The 18,036-nt window shown below is 43.0% G+C and overlaps 1 protein-coding gene across 9 annotated transcripts; it reads right to left on the bottom strand.

The window, feature by feature from the left end:
* Positions 1 to 2,102: 2,102 nt before the first annotated feature.
* On the bottom strand, positions 2,103 to 16,381 carry LOC121270438 (zinc finger protein 239-like). Of its 9 annotated transcripts, none has more exons than XR_005941529.1 (3): positions 15,733 to 16,181; positions 14,858 to 14,979; positions 2,103 to 2,744 (listed from the first exon to the last, which is right to left on the bottom strand). XR_005941529.1 is itself a non-coding variant. In XM_041175771.1 (3 exons), the coding sequence occupies exon 3, from the start codon at positions 14,684 to 14,686 to the stop codon at positions 14,030 to 14,032; it is 657 nt and encodes a 218-aa protein (XP_041031705.1). In that variant the 5' UTR covers positions 14,687 to 14,979; positions 15,733 to 15,934; positions 16,268 to 16,381; the 3' UTR covers positions 13,281 to 14,029. The 9 variants fall into 9 exon arrangements, 3 of the variants coding, with proteins under 3 accessions (XP_041031705.1, XP_041031704.1, XP_041031706.1); XR_005941525.1 differs by lacking the exon at positions 2,103 to 2,744 and adding an exon at positions 7,104 to 7,664; XR_005941526.1 differs by lacking the exon at positions 2,103 to 2,744 and adding an exon at positions 7,104 to 7,514.
* Positions 16,382 to 18,036: the final 1,655 nt, after the last annotated feature.

Below are 18,036 nucleotides of genomic sequence, written 5' to 3'. Positions count from 1 at the left end.
TTCTCTGCCTGCAGTAGCTGACTCTTACTTTGCTACAGCGGAAGCCTGTAAAGCAGCAGGAGTTCAGGGAGAAAGAGAGAGCCCAAAAAGGCAGAGAGAGGGAGAGCCAGGAGTTTACAGAGAAAATCTAAAAGTGACATGACAGGAGTCCCATATGTTGATTAGTTGGTAAGTATCGGCCTTTCCAGACTCACCACAGAGAAGGGAGACAATTGGTAAGTGACAGGTTGGTTATTATATTGTACCATACTGTAGTAAACAGTTTATATAAAGTTTAAGATATGGGAGTGCAGCTTGGCCATGTGGAATGTGCATCCTGCAAGATGTGATAACTTGTGGAGGCACAAAGTGCCTTTCATGACGACATCTGCAGGAAGTGTCACCAGCTGGAGAAACTTGAGCTGCAGGTTGCGGATCTTGAGCAGTGGCTGGAGTCTGTGGTGCATCCACAAGGCTGAGGGTTATGTGGATAGCACGTTAAGTAAGGTGGTCACACGGCAGCTAAGAAGTACACAGGCAGAGAGGGAATGGGTGATCTCCATAGTATCTGAGTGAAACAGGCAGGAAGTGCAGAAATCCCTTGAGGTTATCTTGCTCTCTAACAGCATTTCCATTTTGGATACTGCTGAGCAAGATGGTTCCTCAGAGGACTGTAACAAGAGCCAAGGTTGTGGCTCAGCTGCACAAGAGAGAGGAGGAAGTGTGGAAGAGGTATAGTGGTAGGGGATTCCATAGTTAGGGGAGCAGACAGTTATTTCTCCAGCTATAGACCTGACTCCAGGATGGTATGTTGCCTCCCTGGTGCTAGGGTCAAGGATGTCACAGAGTGGCTGCAGGACACTCTTTTGGCGGAGGGTGAACAGCCAGAGGTCATGATCCACATTGGGACCAATGACATAGGTAGGAAAAGGAATGAGGTCCTGAAAGCAGATTTTAGGGAGTTAGGGAGGGAATTAAAGAGCAGGACCTCAACAGTAATAATCCCAGGATTACTCCCAGTGCCACGTGCTCGTGAACATAACAATAGAAAGATTGAGCAGTTCAACATGTGGCTGGAGAGATGGAGTCGGAGGGAGGCCTTTAGGTTTCTGAGGCATTAGGATCGGTTCTGTGGCAGGTGGGATCTGTACAAGAAGTACAGGTTATACCTTAACAGGACAGGGACTAATGTCTTTGTTGGGAGGTTTGCTCGTGCTGTTGGGGAAGGTTTAAACTAGATTGGGAGAGGGGTAGGAACCTGAAGGAAAAATCAGATTGGAGAGCAGAAAAACTGCCAGTGGGAAGTAGTGAAGTATTAACTGATAAGGGGGATACATCAGAGAGTAGCACCGAGATAAATAGAATACTTAGGGAGTTTGATAGAATCAGAGTAGGCAATAGTAAGTCATTAGATGGAGTCAGATTGGTCAAGACATTGCCCTGAGGAATGAGTCAGCAATTGGCTGTCACTTATTCTGTTCAAATAAAACAGACACAATCTTTGTACATGTTCTTTCTGTCTGCAAAGAACAAGGCCTTGTGTATTAATATATGTAGCTTCCAGTGGACACAATGCACTATATTGCAAGCCCAACTGGCAATCTTAAATTGGTTGAGAGTGTAATTCTAAGCACATTGAGGGTTACTTAGCAAATATCCAATTGTGGAATCACATCTAATGTTGGCCAATGTGTTTTGAGTTTTGCAAGCAAGGTTGTCTATGGTCTGTACCCTGTCCATTGTGAACAGCGGCTGGGTCATGCAGTTTGATAAGATCTGCCAGTCTTTGGGATGTACAGCCTACATAGCCAGCATCGGACTGGCACTGAAATTTATATACCACATTACTCATTTGTGTGATAGGCAGAATGTCTTTTTGGCTTGATGGCAGCATTCTGTTAGTGGTGAATACCATTCATGTTGCTGCTGCATCGTAGCAGCATGAAACTGCTAGCTTCATCTGTTGCATAAATTTTTCAGTTACCTTGCTCTTCCAGGGTAATCTGAGGTAGACTGGGCACTTTTCAGGGCAGAAAGTGACAGCAGAAAGTTCTCAGTACCATTTGAACTTAAATTCCAATTTTGTTCATTTGAGACTTTAACCATTCAGGCAATAGGAAACAAGTGATTCAGGAAACTTTAATAAGTTCTAAGTTAATACTTATCACAGCAGGGCAGTGACTTTACAGGCGTACTACGGGTCTTGCTTCCCGGTTCAGCTTCTTTCTCTCTCTGGAGCCTTCTTGTTTTCTGCTTTCAGCCGACAAGCAGTTTTCAGTTTCAAATTCAGCATGGTTTGGTGAAAGCTGCTGCTTATTAACTCTTTACTAGTCACAATTCACAGTGTGATCAATGATATTGCATTCCGATTGGCCTAAACAAGGCGAGGCTATTTTCTAATTGGCTTAAGGGGTGTGTGATCAATCTGTGATTGGTTCCCAAGGGTGATGGTCATCGACTGATCTCACCAACCAGTATCCCCTGACTGGTTCCTTAAAATTCCAGTTACTATAGGACCATCCTCCTCATTAAAGTTTGTTTCTTTAATAACTTCTTGCCAAGATAAAATAATGTTTTATGATATCTTCCTTGGCTATTTGTTCAGTATGCTGTCATGCCTCATGAATGATACCTTGAGATGGTTGTCTCAAACTTTGATGAATTGGTGCAGATTCCTTATTAAATCAGAACCTTTATCAGTGACTTTGTTTTCGAGGCCATTTGCTAGGTGTTTCTTTTTTGTGCTGTTGGTAATTGTTACTTTACTTTTAAAACAAAGGATAGAATAGAAAAGTTACTCATAACCTTAAAACTATGTAGGCCTATTACAGAAGATTACAAAATAGGTAATACTTAAAAGTTATAAGAGCGCGTATAAAATATAAGCGCATATCAATAATTAGTGTTTAAAATGTAAGGTCATAAAGTCTCTTTCTACATTCAGTTATTACATAGTCTTGAGTGATAAAAGTCTAAAAGGATTATACAGTTACAAAACACAATGTTATAAAAATTAATAACAAAGATTAATACAAAGAATACATTGAGCCAAATGTAATTGCTTTCTTTGAAAACACTACGAATTAAAACTAGCTTAATGTAGAACACAACTGTTGTTATTCTTTCCCTCCTCCCTACAATAAATCCTTCCTAACTTTCCTTTGCTTATAACACCAGGTTTCGATAAGGTATTATGATGTGGGGGGATGTAAGCTTGCCCGTTCAACCTTGAAAGTGGCAAGTTCTCGCAATGTGGCTCTGTGAAATGGGAATGCATACAACAGGGGCCTCTTCAGCAGTTGTTCTGTAATTAACTCACTAGTATGTTACCTCCATTGTGTCTAAAGTCCTGTGGTGCCTTTATCTGTCAAGTGAAGCTAAGCAGAGTCACATGATATTAAATGCTGAAGTCCTCTATTGGTTACAGTTTAAAAGATTAATATACCATAATTGATCAATACAATTTGATCGTGTGATCTAAACTAAGACTAATCAATAAACATCAATTTCCCTATATGGCCTTAGGCCCGTTCATGAGTTTGCATGATATACAGCACAAAACGATTTGATCAGGATGCCTTTGATGTGCCCTATTTACAAGGGTGTCGATAGGGCCAGTCTTATAGTGTGTGCAGCTGTAAGAATCCCAATGTGTATATTGACCAATGAAGGCTCCATCCTGTACTCAAATTCACCTTTGAAATGGAGCAGTCAAATGAACTCCCTTTCCTTGATGTACTAGTTGAGAAATCTGCCAGGGGGTTATCTACCACGGTCTACCACAGGCCTACCTTCAATGTGCTAAGAATTATGCTGACAACCAATTTAAGATTGTCAGTTGGGCTTGCAATGTGGCATATACAGGAAGCTACATATATTAATACACAGGGCCCTGTTCTTTGCAGACAGAAAGAACAAGTACATACATTGTGTCTGTTTCAGCTAAACAAAATAAGTGACAGCCAATCGCTGACTCATTCCTCAGGGCAATGTCTTGACCAATCAGGGTCAAGCTACCTGGTTTAAATTTCAAACAATGCTTGGAAGCTGTCAGTCACCATCAGTGGTGCATTCCCCATGGCAATGCCACTTGCCAACCAATCAGCACTCTCTTCACATACAGTATAAATTGTTGTTACACCCTTATATTGGTATTCTTGCAAGTGTCCTGATGAGTGCAAGATGAAAAGCTTAGATGTGTCTCCTTTTCCAGTCTTAATGTTTAAAAATAAAGATCCAGCCATTACAATATAATTGTCTTTTACATTGAGTGACTAATGATAACTTAATCAAGGCTCATTACTGAATAATCATATGTTTTATGATGGGCTTTAATACAAAATGAACATATAGTCAATAAAGTAAAGTTGCAGAATGTGAAAAGACAACAATCCTTGTAGAGGTTAAGATGGCTTCCTTGACCTTGTTACTGATAACAGTGAATATATTATGAAAGTGATTGATTTTTAAAACTGAATTTCATTACGCAGACCTACCTACAGTTTTCTACATTATACCATTGACTACACTTCAAAACTACTGCATTGGCTGTAAAACACTTTCGGGAGTCCTGTGGTCCTGAGAGGTGCTACAGAAATGTATTTATTTCTGATTGTCCACAAACTTGGATATATTTCAATCTCCTCATCAAAACCATTGATAAAGATTGAGCCTTAATTTTGATACCATCTTGAATACTATGTGAAACTTCAAACACACTATATCCTGAATTATTTGTTTTAAAACAGTGAGTTGTTGTGATTTAGAATTCACTCCCTGAAAACATTGCGAGAAGCAGATTCAGCTCGATCTTTTAAAAGGGAACTGGACAGATTCTTGAAAGCAAAAGTAAACTGCAGGGCGACTGAATTAATTGGGTAGTTTTTCAAAGAGCCAGCATGATGGGCCTAATATGCTCCATCTGTGCTCTCTGAGCCTTGTGGCCATTTAATGTAAGTGGCAAAGACCTGGAATCTGCTTCCAATGAGAGTGATAGAAGCAGGGATGATGGAGTGATTTTGAAAGGAAATTGGGTGGGCACTTGTGGGAAATAAACCTACAGGGATGTGGGGATGGAATGGGACAATAGGACTGACCGGTTTACTCTGGAGAGCTGTCATGCAATTGATTGGCTGAATGGTCCCATTCCTTATCCTAATGATTCTACGACACAAAGAGAGGAATTTCAGCTGCTCCAGTCTCTTCAACTAGCTGAAGTCTGTCATCTCGCAAATCCTGTTTCCAGCCTCTCAAAGAATTTCACATCTTTCCTTAAATGTGGGCCCAGAGATAGGGTTCCTTTCTAGAGGAACAGAATTGAGAAGCAGGGAGGTTATGCTACTGGTATAAGATACTAGTTCACTAGATACTAGGGAGGTCAACTTGTTTAGAACCATGGTTAGACTACACTGGGAGTAGTGTCAATATTTGTGATTTCCAATTAGAAGAAGGAAATAGAGGCACTGGAGAAGGGGCAACAAAGACTCACAAGAATAATACTAGAACTGAGAGCATTTAACCCTCAGGAAAGGCTGGGGTGCTTTTCTCTAGAAAAGAGAAGACTGAAGGGTGACCTGATGGAAGTCTTTATTATTATGAAGGGGTTCAATAATCCAGTAGGGATTTCATGAGAAACCTCTTCACCCAGCAAGTGGTGAGAAAGTGGAACTCACTACCACAGCGAGTGGTTGAGCTGAATAACATGAATACATTGAAAAGGAAGCTAGATACATACATGAAGGAGACAGGAATAGAAGGATATGCTGATGGGGAAGATGAAGAGGGTGGGTAGAAGCCCATGTGGAGCATAAATACTGACATGGACCAATTGTGCTGACTGGCTGGGCCTGTGCTGTAGACTCCATGGAACAGAGACAAATGTATATATTTTAGATCTACCTGTAGAGGTAGGAAAAACACTATTTACTATCCTGGGTAAAATACATTTTCTTCATCAGCTTTTGTGGATAATTTCAGTGGAAATGTGCACTCCCAGGTTCAAAGAGCATCAGCCACTGGAAGCAAATTTGAGAGACCGGCCAGTTTAGCAGAAAGAAACCCTCTGACCCTCCCACTTCACCTACTGTCAGAATGAACATTGTTCAGTCCTGGATGTGGTTAACAGAATCACAGAATTGTTATGGCACAAGAGACCACTCGGCCCATCCTGTCTGCACTAGCTCTCCGAATGAACATTATGACTTAGTGCCATTGACCTGCCTTTTTCCCGTATTCTTGCACATTGTTTCCATTCAAATAATCATCCAATGTCCTCTTGAATGCCTCGATTGAACCTGCCTCCATCACACTCCCAGGCTGTACATTCCAGACTCAAACCACTCGCTGCGTGAAAAGGTTTTTCTCTCACATCACATTTGCTTCTTTTGCAACTCACTTTAAATCTGTGCCCCCTCATTCTTGACCCTTCTTTGAGTGGGAACAGTTTCTCCCCATGTGCTCTGTCCAGCCCCCTCATGATTTTGGACACCTCTATCAACTCTCCTCTTAGCCTTCCCTACTCCAAGGAGAACAGTTCCAACCTCTCCAACCTATCCTCATAACTGAAATTTCTGATCCCTGGAACCATTCCCGTAAACCTCTTCTGCACTGTCTCTAATCCATTCACATCCTTCCTATAGAATGGTGCCCAGAACTGTACACAATACTCCAGCTGAGGTCGAACTAGTATCTTATACCAGTAGCAATAACAGCAGAATCCAGCCCCTGTAATCACTTATGAACTCGCTGGTGTCTCAACAGGTTGGCTAACTGAGTGAATCCTTTCCCACAGTCAGAACACGTGAACGGCCTCTCCCCAATGTGAACTCGCTAGTGTGTCAACAAGTTGTATGAATTACTGAACTCCTTCCCACAAGCAGAGCAGGTGAATGGTCTCTCCTCAGTGTGAACTCGCTGGTGTCTCAGCAGGCTGGATAACTGAGTGAATCCTTTCCCACACACAGAGCAGGTGAATGGCCTCTCCCCAGTGTGGATTCGCTGGTGTGTCTGCAGGGCGGAAAAATGAGCGAATCCCTTCCCACACTCAGAGCAGGTGAATGGCCTCTCCCCGGTGTGAACTCGCTGGTGTGTCAGCAGGTTGGATGACCGAGTGAATCCCTTCCCACATACAGAGCAAGTGAATGTCCTTTCCCCAGTGTGAACTCGCTGGTGTGTCAGCAGGTTGGATGACCGAGTGAATCCCTTCCCACACAGAAAGCAGGTGAATGGCCTCTCCCCAGTGTGAATGCGTCGATGAATTTCGAGTGCAGAAGGGGACTGGAATCCCTTCCCACAGTCCCCACATTTCCACCGTTTCTCCATGGTGTGGGTGTCCTTGTGACTCTCCAGGTTTGACGATCAGTTGAGGACTCATCCACAAACAGAACACGTGTACAGTCTCTCCATGCTGTGAATGGTCTGATGTTTCTGTCAAGTTGAGTAAATGGTTAATATTGTTTCCACAGTCAGTGCACGAGAACACTCTCACGTGGGCATGTGCATCTTGATGCTTTTCCAGTCACATTGAACTTTAAAACCTTTTGAAGCAATCAGAACAGACAAACATTTCTCCATTAGATTCAAAGGCTGATGATATTCAGGTCCCGATGAATTGAGTGACATCTGTCAGATCTTGACATGATGTTTGGTTTGAGATTTCTGACTACAAATCCTCCCCTTCTAATATCCTGTAAAAGGAGTTTAGAAAAGTCATCACTGTCAGTAAAGGTGAGAAATTCAGAACAGGCAATTCTCATTTCTATGGCACATTCTTTCATCTCTTGTTCCCTAAAACCTGTAAATCTCTATCCCACACACAATCGCTCCATTCTCATTCTGCTGTGCCAAATATTCACCGTCGCAATTCTCCTGAACAGATCCATGCTCACTGCTTCCTTTCCTGGAGAGATTATAAGAAATGGATAAGGAGAAGGCCATTCATCCCATCAAGCCTGCTCCACCATTCAATAAGATCCTACTTGATCTGATGTGGCCTTAACTGCACATTCCTGCCTGTCCCCATAATGCTGACTCCCTTGTCAGTCAAAAATGTGTCCAACTCAGCCAACATTGATCTCCTCACAGATGTTACCCAGAGGAAGATGTTTTAGTCTGAAGCTCATTGTCCAACTTCCGCATTGTGACGTCCACAATGGAACCCTGCCTGAATCAGCCAATGGGAATCACCCAGTTCCACGGTGACGTCCGCGGGTTCCAGTCTGCAGGCCAGGCGCGCGGACACGGGAGTCCCACCGCACTGCGCCTGCTCCGGATAGCTTGGGTCAGCAGTGCTTTCTGCACTTGCGCACTGGGGAGGGGGGAGTTTACAAAATGTCTTCCCTTCATTTATTTCTGAGTTTGATTTTAAACAGCACAGCATTTGTTATTAACTTCACACAGACACTAAGACTTCCTCCTCTGTTTAACATCTGTGAGTAAAACACTCTTTCCCCCCTGGGAAATACAGAGAGTTGTGGTAACTGGAATTAGTGCCAAATATGCTGAGGGGGGGGGGGGAAATGCTGGTGATTTTGTGGACCTGTTTTTATTGTATAAACTGTTTAAAGTCAAATTATCCTGTCTGTTCAAATCCTGTTTGTCTGTTAATGCATGTTTCATTTGTGTTGATTTTAGTTTGATTGTTACAGTAAAAATTTTAAAAATGAAACCTTGTCCTTTGGTTTATTCCATTGGGTTTGTCTGGGAATGTGTTTATTTTAAGGTTATCGGTCTCCATGGAAATCGTAACAACAAAGATCTGTCTAGTGTTGTTATATGGCATATATTAGGTATAATAATTATGGTTCTGTAACACATTTTGTTATTTTTAATCTTCTAATATAGTACTGTAGCTACGTTATATATTTCCAGTCACAGTTTCATTGCAGCACAGAAGGATTCCATTTGACAACTCAAGTCCATGCAGACTCCCTGTATAGCAATCCAGTCAGCCCCATTCCCCCTTTATATCTTGGTTCCCCAGCAAGTTAATTTTTGCAAGTGCACATCCAATTTCATTTTGAATCATCGATTGTCTCCACTCCCACCAGATCATGACCACTCACTGAGACAGAAATATCAAACCAAACATCACGTCAAGATTTGACAGTTACCCAACGCATTGGGACGTGAATGACATCAGCTTATGAATTTAGAAGGAGAATGTCTGCCTGTTTCAAAAGGTTTTAAACATTAATCTAACTTGAAAATCACTGAGATGCACACACCCTCGTGAATGTGTGCCACTGCACTGACTATGAAAGGAGCTTTAACCAGTTACAGAGCTGAAAAACATTCACAGCAGAGAGAAACCAGACACGTGTTGTGTGTGTGGATGAGGTTTCAACTGATTATAGAACTTGGAGAGACACAAGGACTCCCACACCATGGAGAAACTGTGGAAATGTGGGGACTGTGGGAAGGGATTCTGTGCTCCCTGTGAACTGGAAACTCATCAGCCCAGCCATAGTAGGGAGAGGCCGTTCATCTGCTCCGTGTGTGGAAAGGGATTCATTGATTCAGCCACCTTGCAGAGACATCACCGGGTTCACACCGGGGAGAGACCATTCACCTGCTCTGTGTGTGGGAAGGGATTCAGTGATTCTTCCAACCTGATGATACATCAGTGAGTTCACACTGGGGAGAGACCGTTCACTTGCTCCATGTGTGGAGAGGGACTCGCACGGTCATCTGCCCTGCAGAATCATGAGCGATTTCACACTGGTGAGGGGTTGTTCACCTGCTCTGAGTGTGGGAAGGGATTCACTCACTCATCCCTCCTGCTGACACACCAACACATTCACACCAGGGAGAAGCCAATCACCTGCTCTCAGTGTGGGAAGGGATTCACTCAGTTATCCAGCCTGGTGAGACACCAGCACATTCATACCAGGCAGAGGCGATTCACCTGCTCCATGTGTGGGAAGGGATTCAGTCAGCCCAGTCCTCTGGGGCACTAAGGTACTCAGACCAATGAGAAACCTGTTCAATGCTCTGACTGTGGGAGCTGCTTTACACACTAAGCGCTGGACCATCAGGTAGGAACTCACACTGAGGAGAGACCATTCAGCTGTGGTCACTGCGCAAAGAGCTTTAGAATGTCGCACGATTTACTGAAACACCAGCGAGTTCACATCAGGGAGAAGCCGTTCACCTGTTCTGACTGTGGGAAGGGATTCAGTGATTCATCCAACCTGCAGAGACAGCAGCGAGTTCACAGTGGGGATAAGCCGTTCACCTGCTCTGAGTGTGGGAAAAGATTCACTCAGTCATCCCACTTGCAGACACACCAGTGAGTTTACAGTGAAGGGAGGCCATTCACGTGCTCCGTGTGTAGGAAAGGATTCAGTGATTTATCCAATCTGCTGAGGCACCAGCGAGTTCACAGTGGAGAGATTCATTCATTTGCTCAGCTTGTGGGAAGGAATTCACTCATTCATCTGAGCTGCTGAGACACCATCCATTTTTGCAATTAGCAAGCACAGGATCAATTGGAAGCTGATGTAGCAGTAACTCTTTCGAGTACAAACCTGTTTCCATCTGTTTCAGATGAAGTTACATTGTTTCTCATTGTGAGATTTGAACTTTTGCTCGTGGGGTTACAAACCCAGTACCATAACCACTTGGCTATTTAGGCCAAGCTCCTGCTGAGACACCATGGCAGTCACACCAATTATAGCCTTTTAGATGCTCTGACCGTGGGTGTTAATTGTATCAATTGAGATGAAGTATCTGCAGGTGGAGGGCATTGATTGGATAAGCCCATATAAGAGACACTTACTGATATAGAGTGGAGTCAGGAGGCCTATACCTGTAATGTTTCACTCTGAATTAATCTGTACCAAGTAAAGATTGGCTGCAGTTTCTTCTTTTACCATAAGGCTGTCAGTATTATAACATGGTAACAGAGAATGTTTGTCTAATGGTGAAGGTTTGAAACTCAAGCAAAATAAGATTTCACACAGAGACCTACAATCCTAGCAGCTTTTGTGAGAAATGATTGAAAGCAAGTGGAAATTGTCAGGGTCTGATTACCCACGAATGCTTGTGGAGTCTGAGCCATACGGCCAGCGGAAGAATGAAGTGGATATGTGGACACATGTTACGTCCCAACCAGGGAGGAAACAAGGAACGGCCTTGGCATTGTCACTACTCTCAAAACAAAGCCAAATACCTCATTTTAACCAATAAAGCTACATAACAAGATTTCACTTTTTTTTTACCAAAACAAACTTTATTGTATATAAAATAATTAAACAAAGCAAGTACTAATAACTTAATATGGTTTATAACCACATATGTTGTGTCCTCAGGTTTACATCTTAGTTTCCCCATGATTCTCTCATCAGGCACACCAAGTATGTCACAGTGCTGTGGAGAATTCTCCTCAGTTCCAGCTATTCTCAGAGGTTAAACTTTCATTTATCATTTCTTGACTGTGGCTGCTCAGTCCCTTGTTATTTTTCCAATGCTTCCAAGCTAATCTACTGTGTAAATTCACTGGTAAAAATCTTCTTTCGGTATTTTAAGAATGTCACTCAAAATGTTACGACCACAGTTGATGTTATTGCTGAGCAAGTCAGACTCCTGAGTGAAGTCCGTCTTGCTGATCATAAACACAGAACTCCAGTCATAATTTTAGAATTTTTAAAGTTAAAGGATTTATTAAAAAGGAAAACTTAAGCACACAAGATAAAAGTTAGAACAGCCTTACAGAATAACCCTCAAAAATATGCTTGGTCAAAAGTACACAACTGCACTACCTTTTTGGCAACAACCCGTTATAGATTTTAACCATAAAAATCCAGTAAACATTACCCAAGTCAAGGAATTATTGTCACTTTAATAAAGGTGTACCTCACGACTTCTCAGGTACTTCCACTCTGATATGGAATTCCAAAAGAAGGTTCAGAAACAAACTGTTTCCTAAAACAAAGACTCCTGGCTTAACACTTGGTGGCTGCCTCCAATTCTAAACTTTTACAGTTTCTCAGCCGCTCACACACAGATAAGCTGAACCTCAGTGGGTTGCCCCACAGCAATCCTCAATAGTTAAACATCCCTTTCCTTAAATATCTTTTACACCTTTCATCTCAAGTTCCATTGTCCTGAAACACCTCTTTGAAACTCAACTTCTCCAAATGTAAAAACATTTCATGTTTTCTGTTTTGCCTCTACAATAAAATTTAATATGCCTTCCCCTATTTACTCATGGAATCCCTGTAAGATACAAATGTTCCCTGTTACTTCTGAACTCCCTTTTTGAAATTCAACGGCTGAAAAACCCATTTCCCACTTATATCATAATGCAAATTTCAGAACTAACCTATTTACTTGTAACTCAAACCCACCATAACCTCTGCACCAAACGCACAAACTGAACACCTTTAACCTTTCATCTCTTAGACCTCACAGACAACCTGTCTCTAGTAATCTCCCCCTTGCTTAATTAACCCTGGACACACACCCACAGCTTTCTACACAGAAAACATCACAAAAATATACATCTCTCATCACAAAATGCTTTTAATGTTCAAGCAAAAATGTTTGTTACTCCTGTATGGTCTGGTCTTTGAACAGTTTATTATCCTTTCGGTTCACCTAATCTCATTCAGATCGAGCTTAATTTAATTTTTTTCCAGTGATGTTGACAGCTTCTTCATTCTGGACTTTCAATTATTATTTCAAACATTTTGAGTCTTCTACATCACTCAAAAACTATTTCAAACCAATCATTTTGGAGTTTGAAGTGTTTTTTCTGTGAACTGTCCCTTTGTCTGAACTCCTGCTGCTGTTATATCTTGTTCTGTCTCAGCACAGGCAGCTACATATTATTCAGTGTTCGGTGTCATTAATCCTTTAGGGTTTCTTTGAGATCTTAGTTCCTTCTGAAGTGGGCTTTTATCTTGAGTTGTTTCAGGCACTTTTCCTGACTCTGCACTGTCCATGACTAGGGTGGACACATCAATATCTTTATTTGTATCAGTTTGTTGCTTAACTTGGTCACGAATAGGTGAGGGTTTTTTTTTACTCACAGGAACATCTTCTGAACTGTGAACACGATCCTAGAAAGTGGAAAAACAATATCACCTACAATTTTTTTTTAAATTCACAGGATGTGGGCTTCGCTGGCTGGGCCAGCATTTATTGTCCATCCCTAGTTGCCCTTGAGAAGGTGGTGATGAGCTGCCTTCCTGAACTACTGCAGCCCATGTGGTGTAGGTACACCCACAGTGCTGTTAGGAAGGATGTTCCAGGATTTTGACCCAATGACAGTGAAGGATTTCCAAGTCAGGATGGTGAGTGACTTGGAGGGGAACTTCCAGGTGGTGGTGTTCCCATCTATCTGCTGCCCTTGTCCTTCTTGATGGAAGTGGTTGTGGGTTTGGAAGGTGCTGTCAGAGGAGCCTATATCATTCCCCAATATAAAATCTACATACATAATCAATAACACCAACAATAATAGACCTTCTACGAAAGCATAGTTTAAACTGACTTTACACAATGAGATAGGCACACACTCCCCATCAATACCCCGAACCAATACATTCTTGTTCAGCGAATGTCTTGAAGAAAAGTCTAAATCTTTTGTTAACAATAAGCTCTGAAATGAGCCAGTGTCTCTCAGGATAATAATCTTTCCAGGCTCTTCCTTGGACAAAAATGGAGTGACTTCCTCTTCAAATATAAATCCTTCATAATCCCTCAAGTCTCTATTTTCAGCTATGAGAAATACATTAGAAGGTATTGATTTCTCACAAGCTTCCCCCTTTGGTGCAACTTTCTCTGGAGAAACACCAGCCGCTTTTACCAATGCCCTTGGTTTACTTTTTAATCTCCAATAATCTAATTTCAAATGTCCAACTCTATGACTGTGAAAACATATCAGTCTTTTTGACTCAGTTCCATCCTCTACACTATCTCTTTACCACTCTGGAGAGTATCTCTATTTTTAATTTCTACTATCCTTTCCACAATAGTTAGAGCTATCTTCATTCTCAAACAGTCTACCTTTCCACTGGATGTGAATAACAACAGAATCCTACGACTGTGATCACTTGTGAACTCGCTGGTGTCTGAGCATGCTGGATGACCGAGTGAACCCCTTCCCACACACGAAGCAGGTGAACGGTCTCTCCCCAGTGTGAACTGGCTGGTGTCTGAGCAGCCTGGATAACTGAGTGAATCCTATCCCACACTCAGAGCAGGTGAAAGGCCTCTCCCCACTGTGCAGTTGTTGGTGCTGCCGCAGGGTGGATGAATCACTGAATCCCTGCCTGCAGATGGAGCAGGTGAATGGCCTCTCCCCAGTGTGAACTCGCTGGTGTGTCTGCAGGCTGGATAACCGAGTGAATCCCTTCGTACACTGGGAGCACGTGAATGGCCTCTCCCCAGTGTGAACTCGCTGATGTCGCAACAAGTTGGATAGTTGACTGAATCCATTCCCACACACAGAGCAGGTGAACGGCCTCTCCCCAGTGTGAACCCGCTGGTGTGCCAGCAGGTTGGATGAATCGCTGAATCCCTTCCCACACTCAGAGCAGGTGAACGGCCTCTCCCCAGTGTGTGTGCGTCGATGAATCTCCAGCAAAGATGGAGATCTGAATGCCTTCACACAGTCCTCACATTTCCATGGTTTCTCCATGATGCAAGTGTTCTTGTTTCTCTCTAGCTTGACTGTCAGTTGAAGCCTCATCCACACACAAAACATGTGTATGGTCTCTCCCCAGTGTGAATGGTGCAAACAGGCTGTGGAACTGGTTAAGGCTCTTTCCACAGTCAGTTTACTGGAACACTCTCACTTGGGTGTGAGTGTGTCTCTCAGTGCTTTTCCAGTCATACTAATTTTTAAAAATTATGGATGCAGACAGAACAGACAAACCTTTCTCTTATGGAATCAAAGACTGATGATGTTCAGATGTTGGTGAATCAAGTTGCTGTATCAGATCTTAACATGATGCTTCATTTGAGTTTCCTATCCGTTATTCCACCCCTTCAAATATCCTGTAAAAGAAGTTTACAAAAGTCATCAGTCAGTACAGGATAGAAATTCAGAACCAATGGAACATTCCTTCTTCTCTCATTCCCCCAAAAGTTGTAAATCTCTGTCCCACACACCCTGCCTCCATTGTCATTCTGCTGGACCTAATAAACATCCTCCCAATTCTTCTGGAGGTGCCAATTCATGCTGATCAGCAGATCCATTCTCACTGCTTCCTGTCCCGAACACACAGACATACAGCAACTCGCTGCCGCAGAGGGTATTGGGAGAAAAGGTGATCAATAATTTCAAAATGAAATTAGATTGATGCATGAAATTGATTTGAAGGAAATAAAATTGCAGAGGAACGGGGATATAGAGGGGAAATGGGACTGATTGGATTGCTTTGCAGAGAGTCAGCATGGAATTGAGTTGCCGAATGGACACCCTTTTGTACCGTAATGTCTCTGTAACTGGAAATATATAACGTAACTACATTTCTGTAATATAGGACTAGAAATTAACTGAAAGTACCTAATTAGAGAATCATAAATAATATGTACCATATAACAGTACTAGACATATCTCTGTCTGATATTAATTTACTGTCCCTTAAATGGACTCCTTCTATGCTATAATGACTTGATAGCTGGACATATACAGTGCTACATTACAAAATTGGAAATAAATAATGTACTTTATCAGAGAACCAACAATATCTAGAATGTAATATATGACACTAGACGTACGCTATCTATACACAAGACATGTCCTACCTTACTATGTCCTCTTAAATGTCAGCCTTCTGAGGAAATCATCCCTTTAATTCTGTACATCAGGAAAGAGACCATTCTTTTAGCCAGACAAATAAATGTGGCAAGCTGAGAGAGCAAAGGATGTCAATGTCTTTGAGAGTAGAGATTGCGCCAACCTTTCTAGACTGCACCCTCCCTGGACTAACTCTTTTCCTTTTAGTTCCTGCAAGTCAACAATTTAAGACCAGAATTAGAAAATAAATAGACATACAATAAATAAATACATTGATTTCCTCACAGATGTTGCACAGAAGTTTTAGCCTGAAGCTCATTGTTCAACTTCCGCAATGTTACGTCCACAATCGAACCCGACCTGAACCAGCCAATGGGAATCACTCTGCTCCGCAGTGACGTCCTCGGGTTCCAATCTTACAGGCCAGGCGCGCGGACACGGGAGCCCTGCCCCAACCCTTTGTTCTCTCTCCCCGCCCCCCCCTCCCCCTCCCCCTCCTCGAGACAAGGTTTCCAGGTAACCGGCTGACGACTCCGGACAGACCGAGAAGCCGCTCGGCGAACTCCCCTTCCCTCCCCACTGTCTACGACGCCTGCCTGATCCAAATAGAGATCGAGCGCGACCGCTGGCGGCAGCCACACTGCGCCTGCTCCGGGCAGCTCGAGTCAGCAGTGTTTTCTGCGCCTGCGTGCTGTGCTGCCAGCTGAGGGAGTGGGGGAGGGGTGGGGATTTTGTGAAGTACCTTCGCTTTATTTTCTTCCGAGTCATGCAGTTTGATTTTAAACAGAACAACATTTCTTTTTAGCTTCACAAACACTAAAACTTCCTCCTCTGACCAACATCTGTGAGTAAATCACTTTCTTCACCCTCCCTGGGAAGTACAGAGAGTTGCGGGAATCTGTAACTGGAATTAGTGCCAAATATGCTGAGGGGGGAAATGCTGGTGATTTTGTGGAACCTGTTTTTTATTGTATGAACATTTTAAGGTCTCTGTGCCCAATACAAGAAGCAGTGAACATGGATCTATCAGCATGAATCACCACCTTCAGGAGAATTGGGAGGGTCTAAAACAAGTACAGCAGAGTGAGAATGGAGATTTGTGGGGTGGAGATTTACAGCTTTTGGGGAATAAGAGAGGAAAAAGTTTTCCATGGAATCTAAAATTGTCTGTTCTGAATTTCTATCCTATGCTGACAATGATGACTTTTGTGAACTCATTTTGCAGGACAGATTGCAGACAGAAATCTCAAATGAAAGGTCACGTCAACATCTGACAGAATCACTTGATTCATCAGGACCTGAATATCATTGGCCTATGAATTTCATCAGTTTTGAATCTAGGAGGAAAACTGTTTTCTGGTCTGTCTGCTTCAGAAGGTTTTAAACATCAGTGTGACTACACACCCGAGTGAGAGTGTTTCCATGCACTGACTGTGGAAAGACCTTTAACCAGTTACACAGCCTGAAAACACATCACACCATTCACAGCAAGGAGAAACTGTACATGTGTTCTGTATGTGGTTGAGGCTTCAACCAGTCATCAAACCTCGAGAGACACAAGGACAACCACATCATGGAAAAGACTGTTGGAAGGGATTGCCTTCCCTGCCTGCACTGGAATCACATTGACACTGGGGAGAGGCCATTCACCTGCTCTGTGTGTGGGAAAGGGTTCAGTAATTCGTCCCAACTGCTGATACGCCAGTGAGTTCACACAGGAGGGAGACCGTTCACCTGCCCTGAATGTGGGAACGGTTTCAGTAATTCATCCATCCTGCTGACACACCAGCGAGTTCACACTGGGGTGAGGCTGTTCACCTGCTCCCTGTGTAGGAAGGGATTCATTCAGGCATTCCATCTGCTGACACACCAGCAGGTTCACACTGGGGAGATGTTGTTCACCTGTGTGTGGGATGGGCTTCACTCAGTCCTCTCACCTGCTGAGACACCAGCAAATTCACACCGGGGAAAGGCCATTCACCTGCCTTGCGTGTGGGAAGAGATTTGGTGTTTCATCCTCTGTACTGGCATACCACCGGGTTCACAATGGGAGAGACTGTTCACCTGCTCCAAGTGTGGAAAGGTATTCACTCAGTCATCCAACCTGCTGAGACACCAGCGAGTTCACAAGTGATGACAGGGGTTGGATTCTGCTGTTATTGCTGCTATTAATCACACCCAGGACTGAACCATGTTCATTCTGACCGTCGGTGAAGTGGGAGGGTCAGAGGGTTTCTTTCTGCTGGACTGGTCAATCTCACGACTTTGCTTCCAGTGGGCTGATGCTCTTTGAGCCTGAGAGGGCACATTTC

Source organism: Carcharodon carcharias, chromosome 27 (assembly GCF_017639515.1).
Source record: "Carcharodon carcharias isolate sCarCar2 chromosome 27, sCarCar2.pri, whole genome shotgun sequence".
NCBI classification, from domain to species: Eukaryota; Metazoa; Chordata; class Chondrichthyes; order Lamniformes; family Lamnidae; genus Carcharodon; species Carcharodon carcharias.
The sequence above is the reverse complement of the archived record's forward strand: the minus strand, read 5'-3'. Positions and strand labels throughout refer to the sequence as shown.

Bases quoted from the DNA above. Each gene is read 5' to 3' on its own strand.
- LOC121270438 (XM_041175771.1), bottom strand. From the start codon at position 14,686: ATGTTTTGTGTGTGGATGAGGCTTCAACTGACAGTCAAGCTAGAGAGA.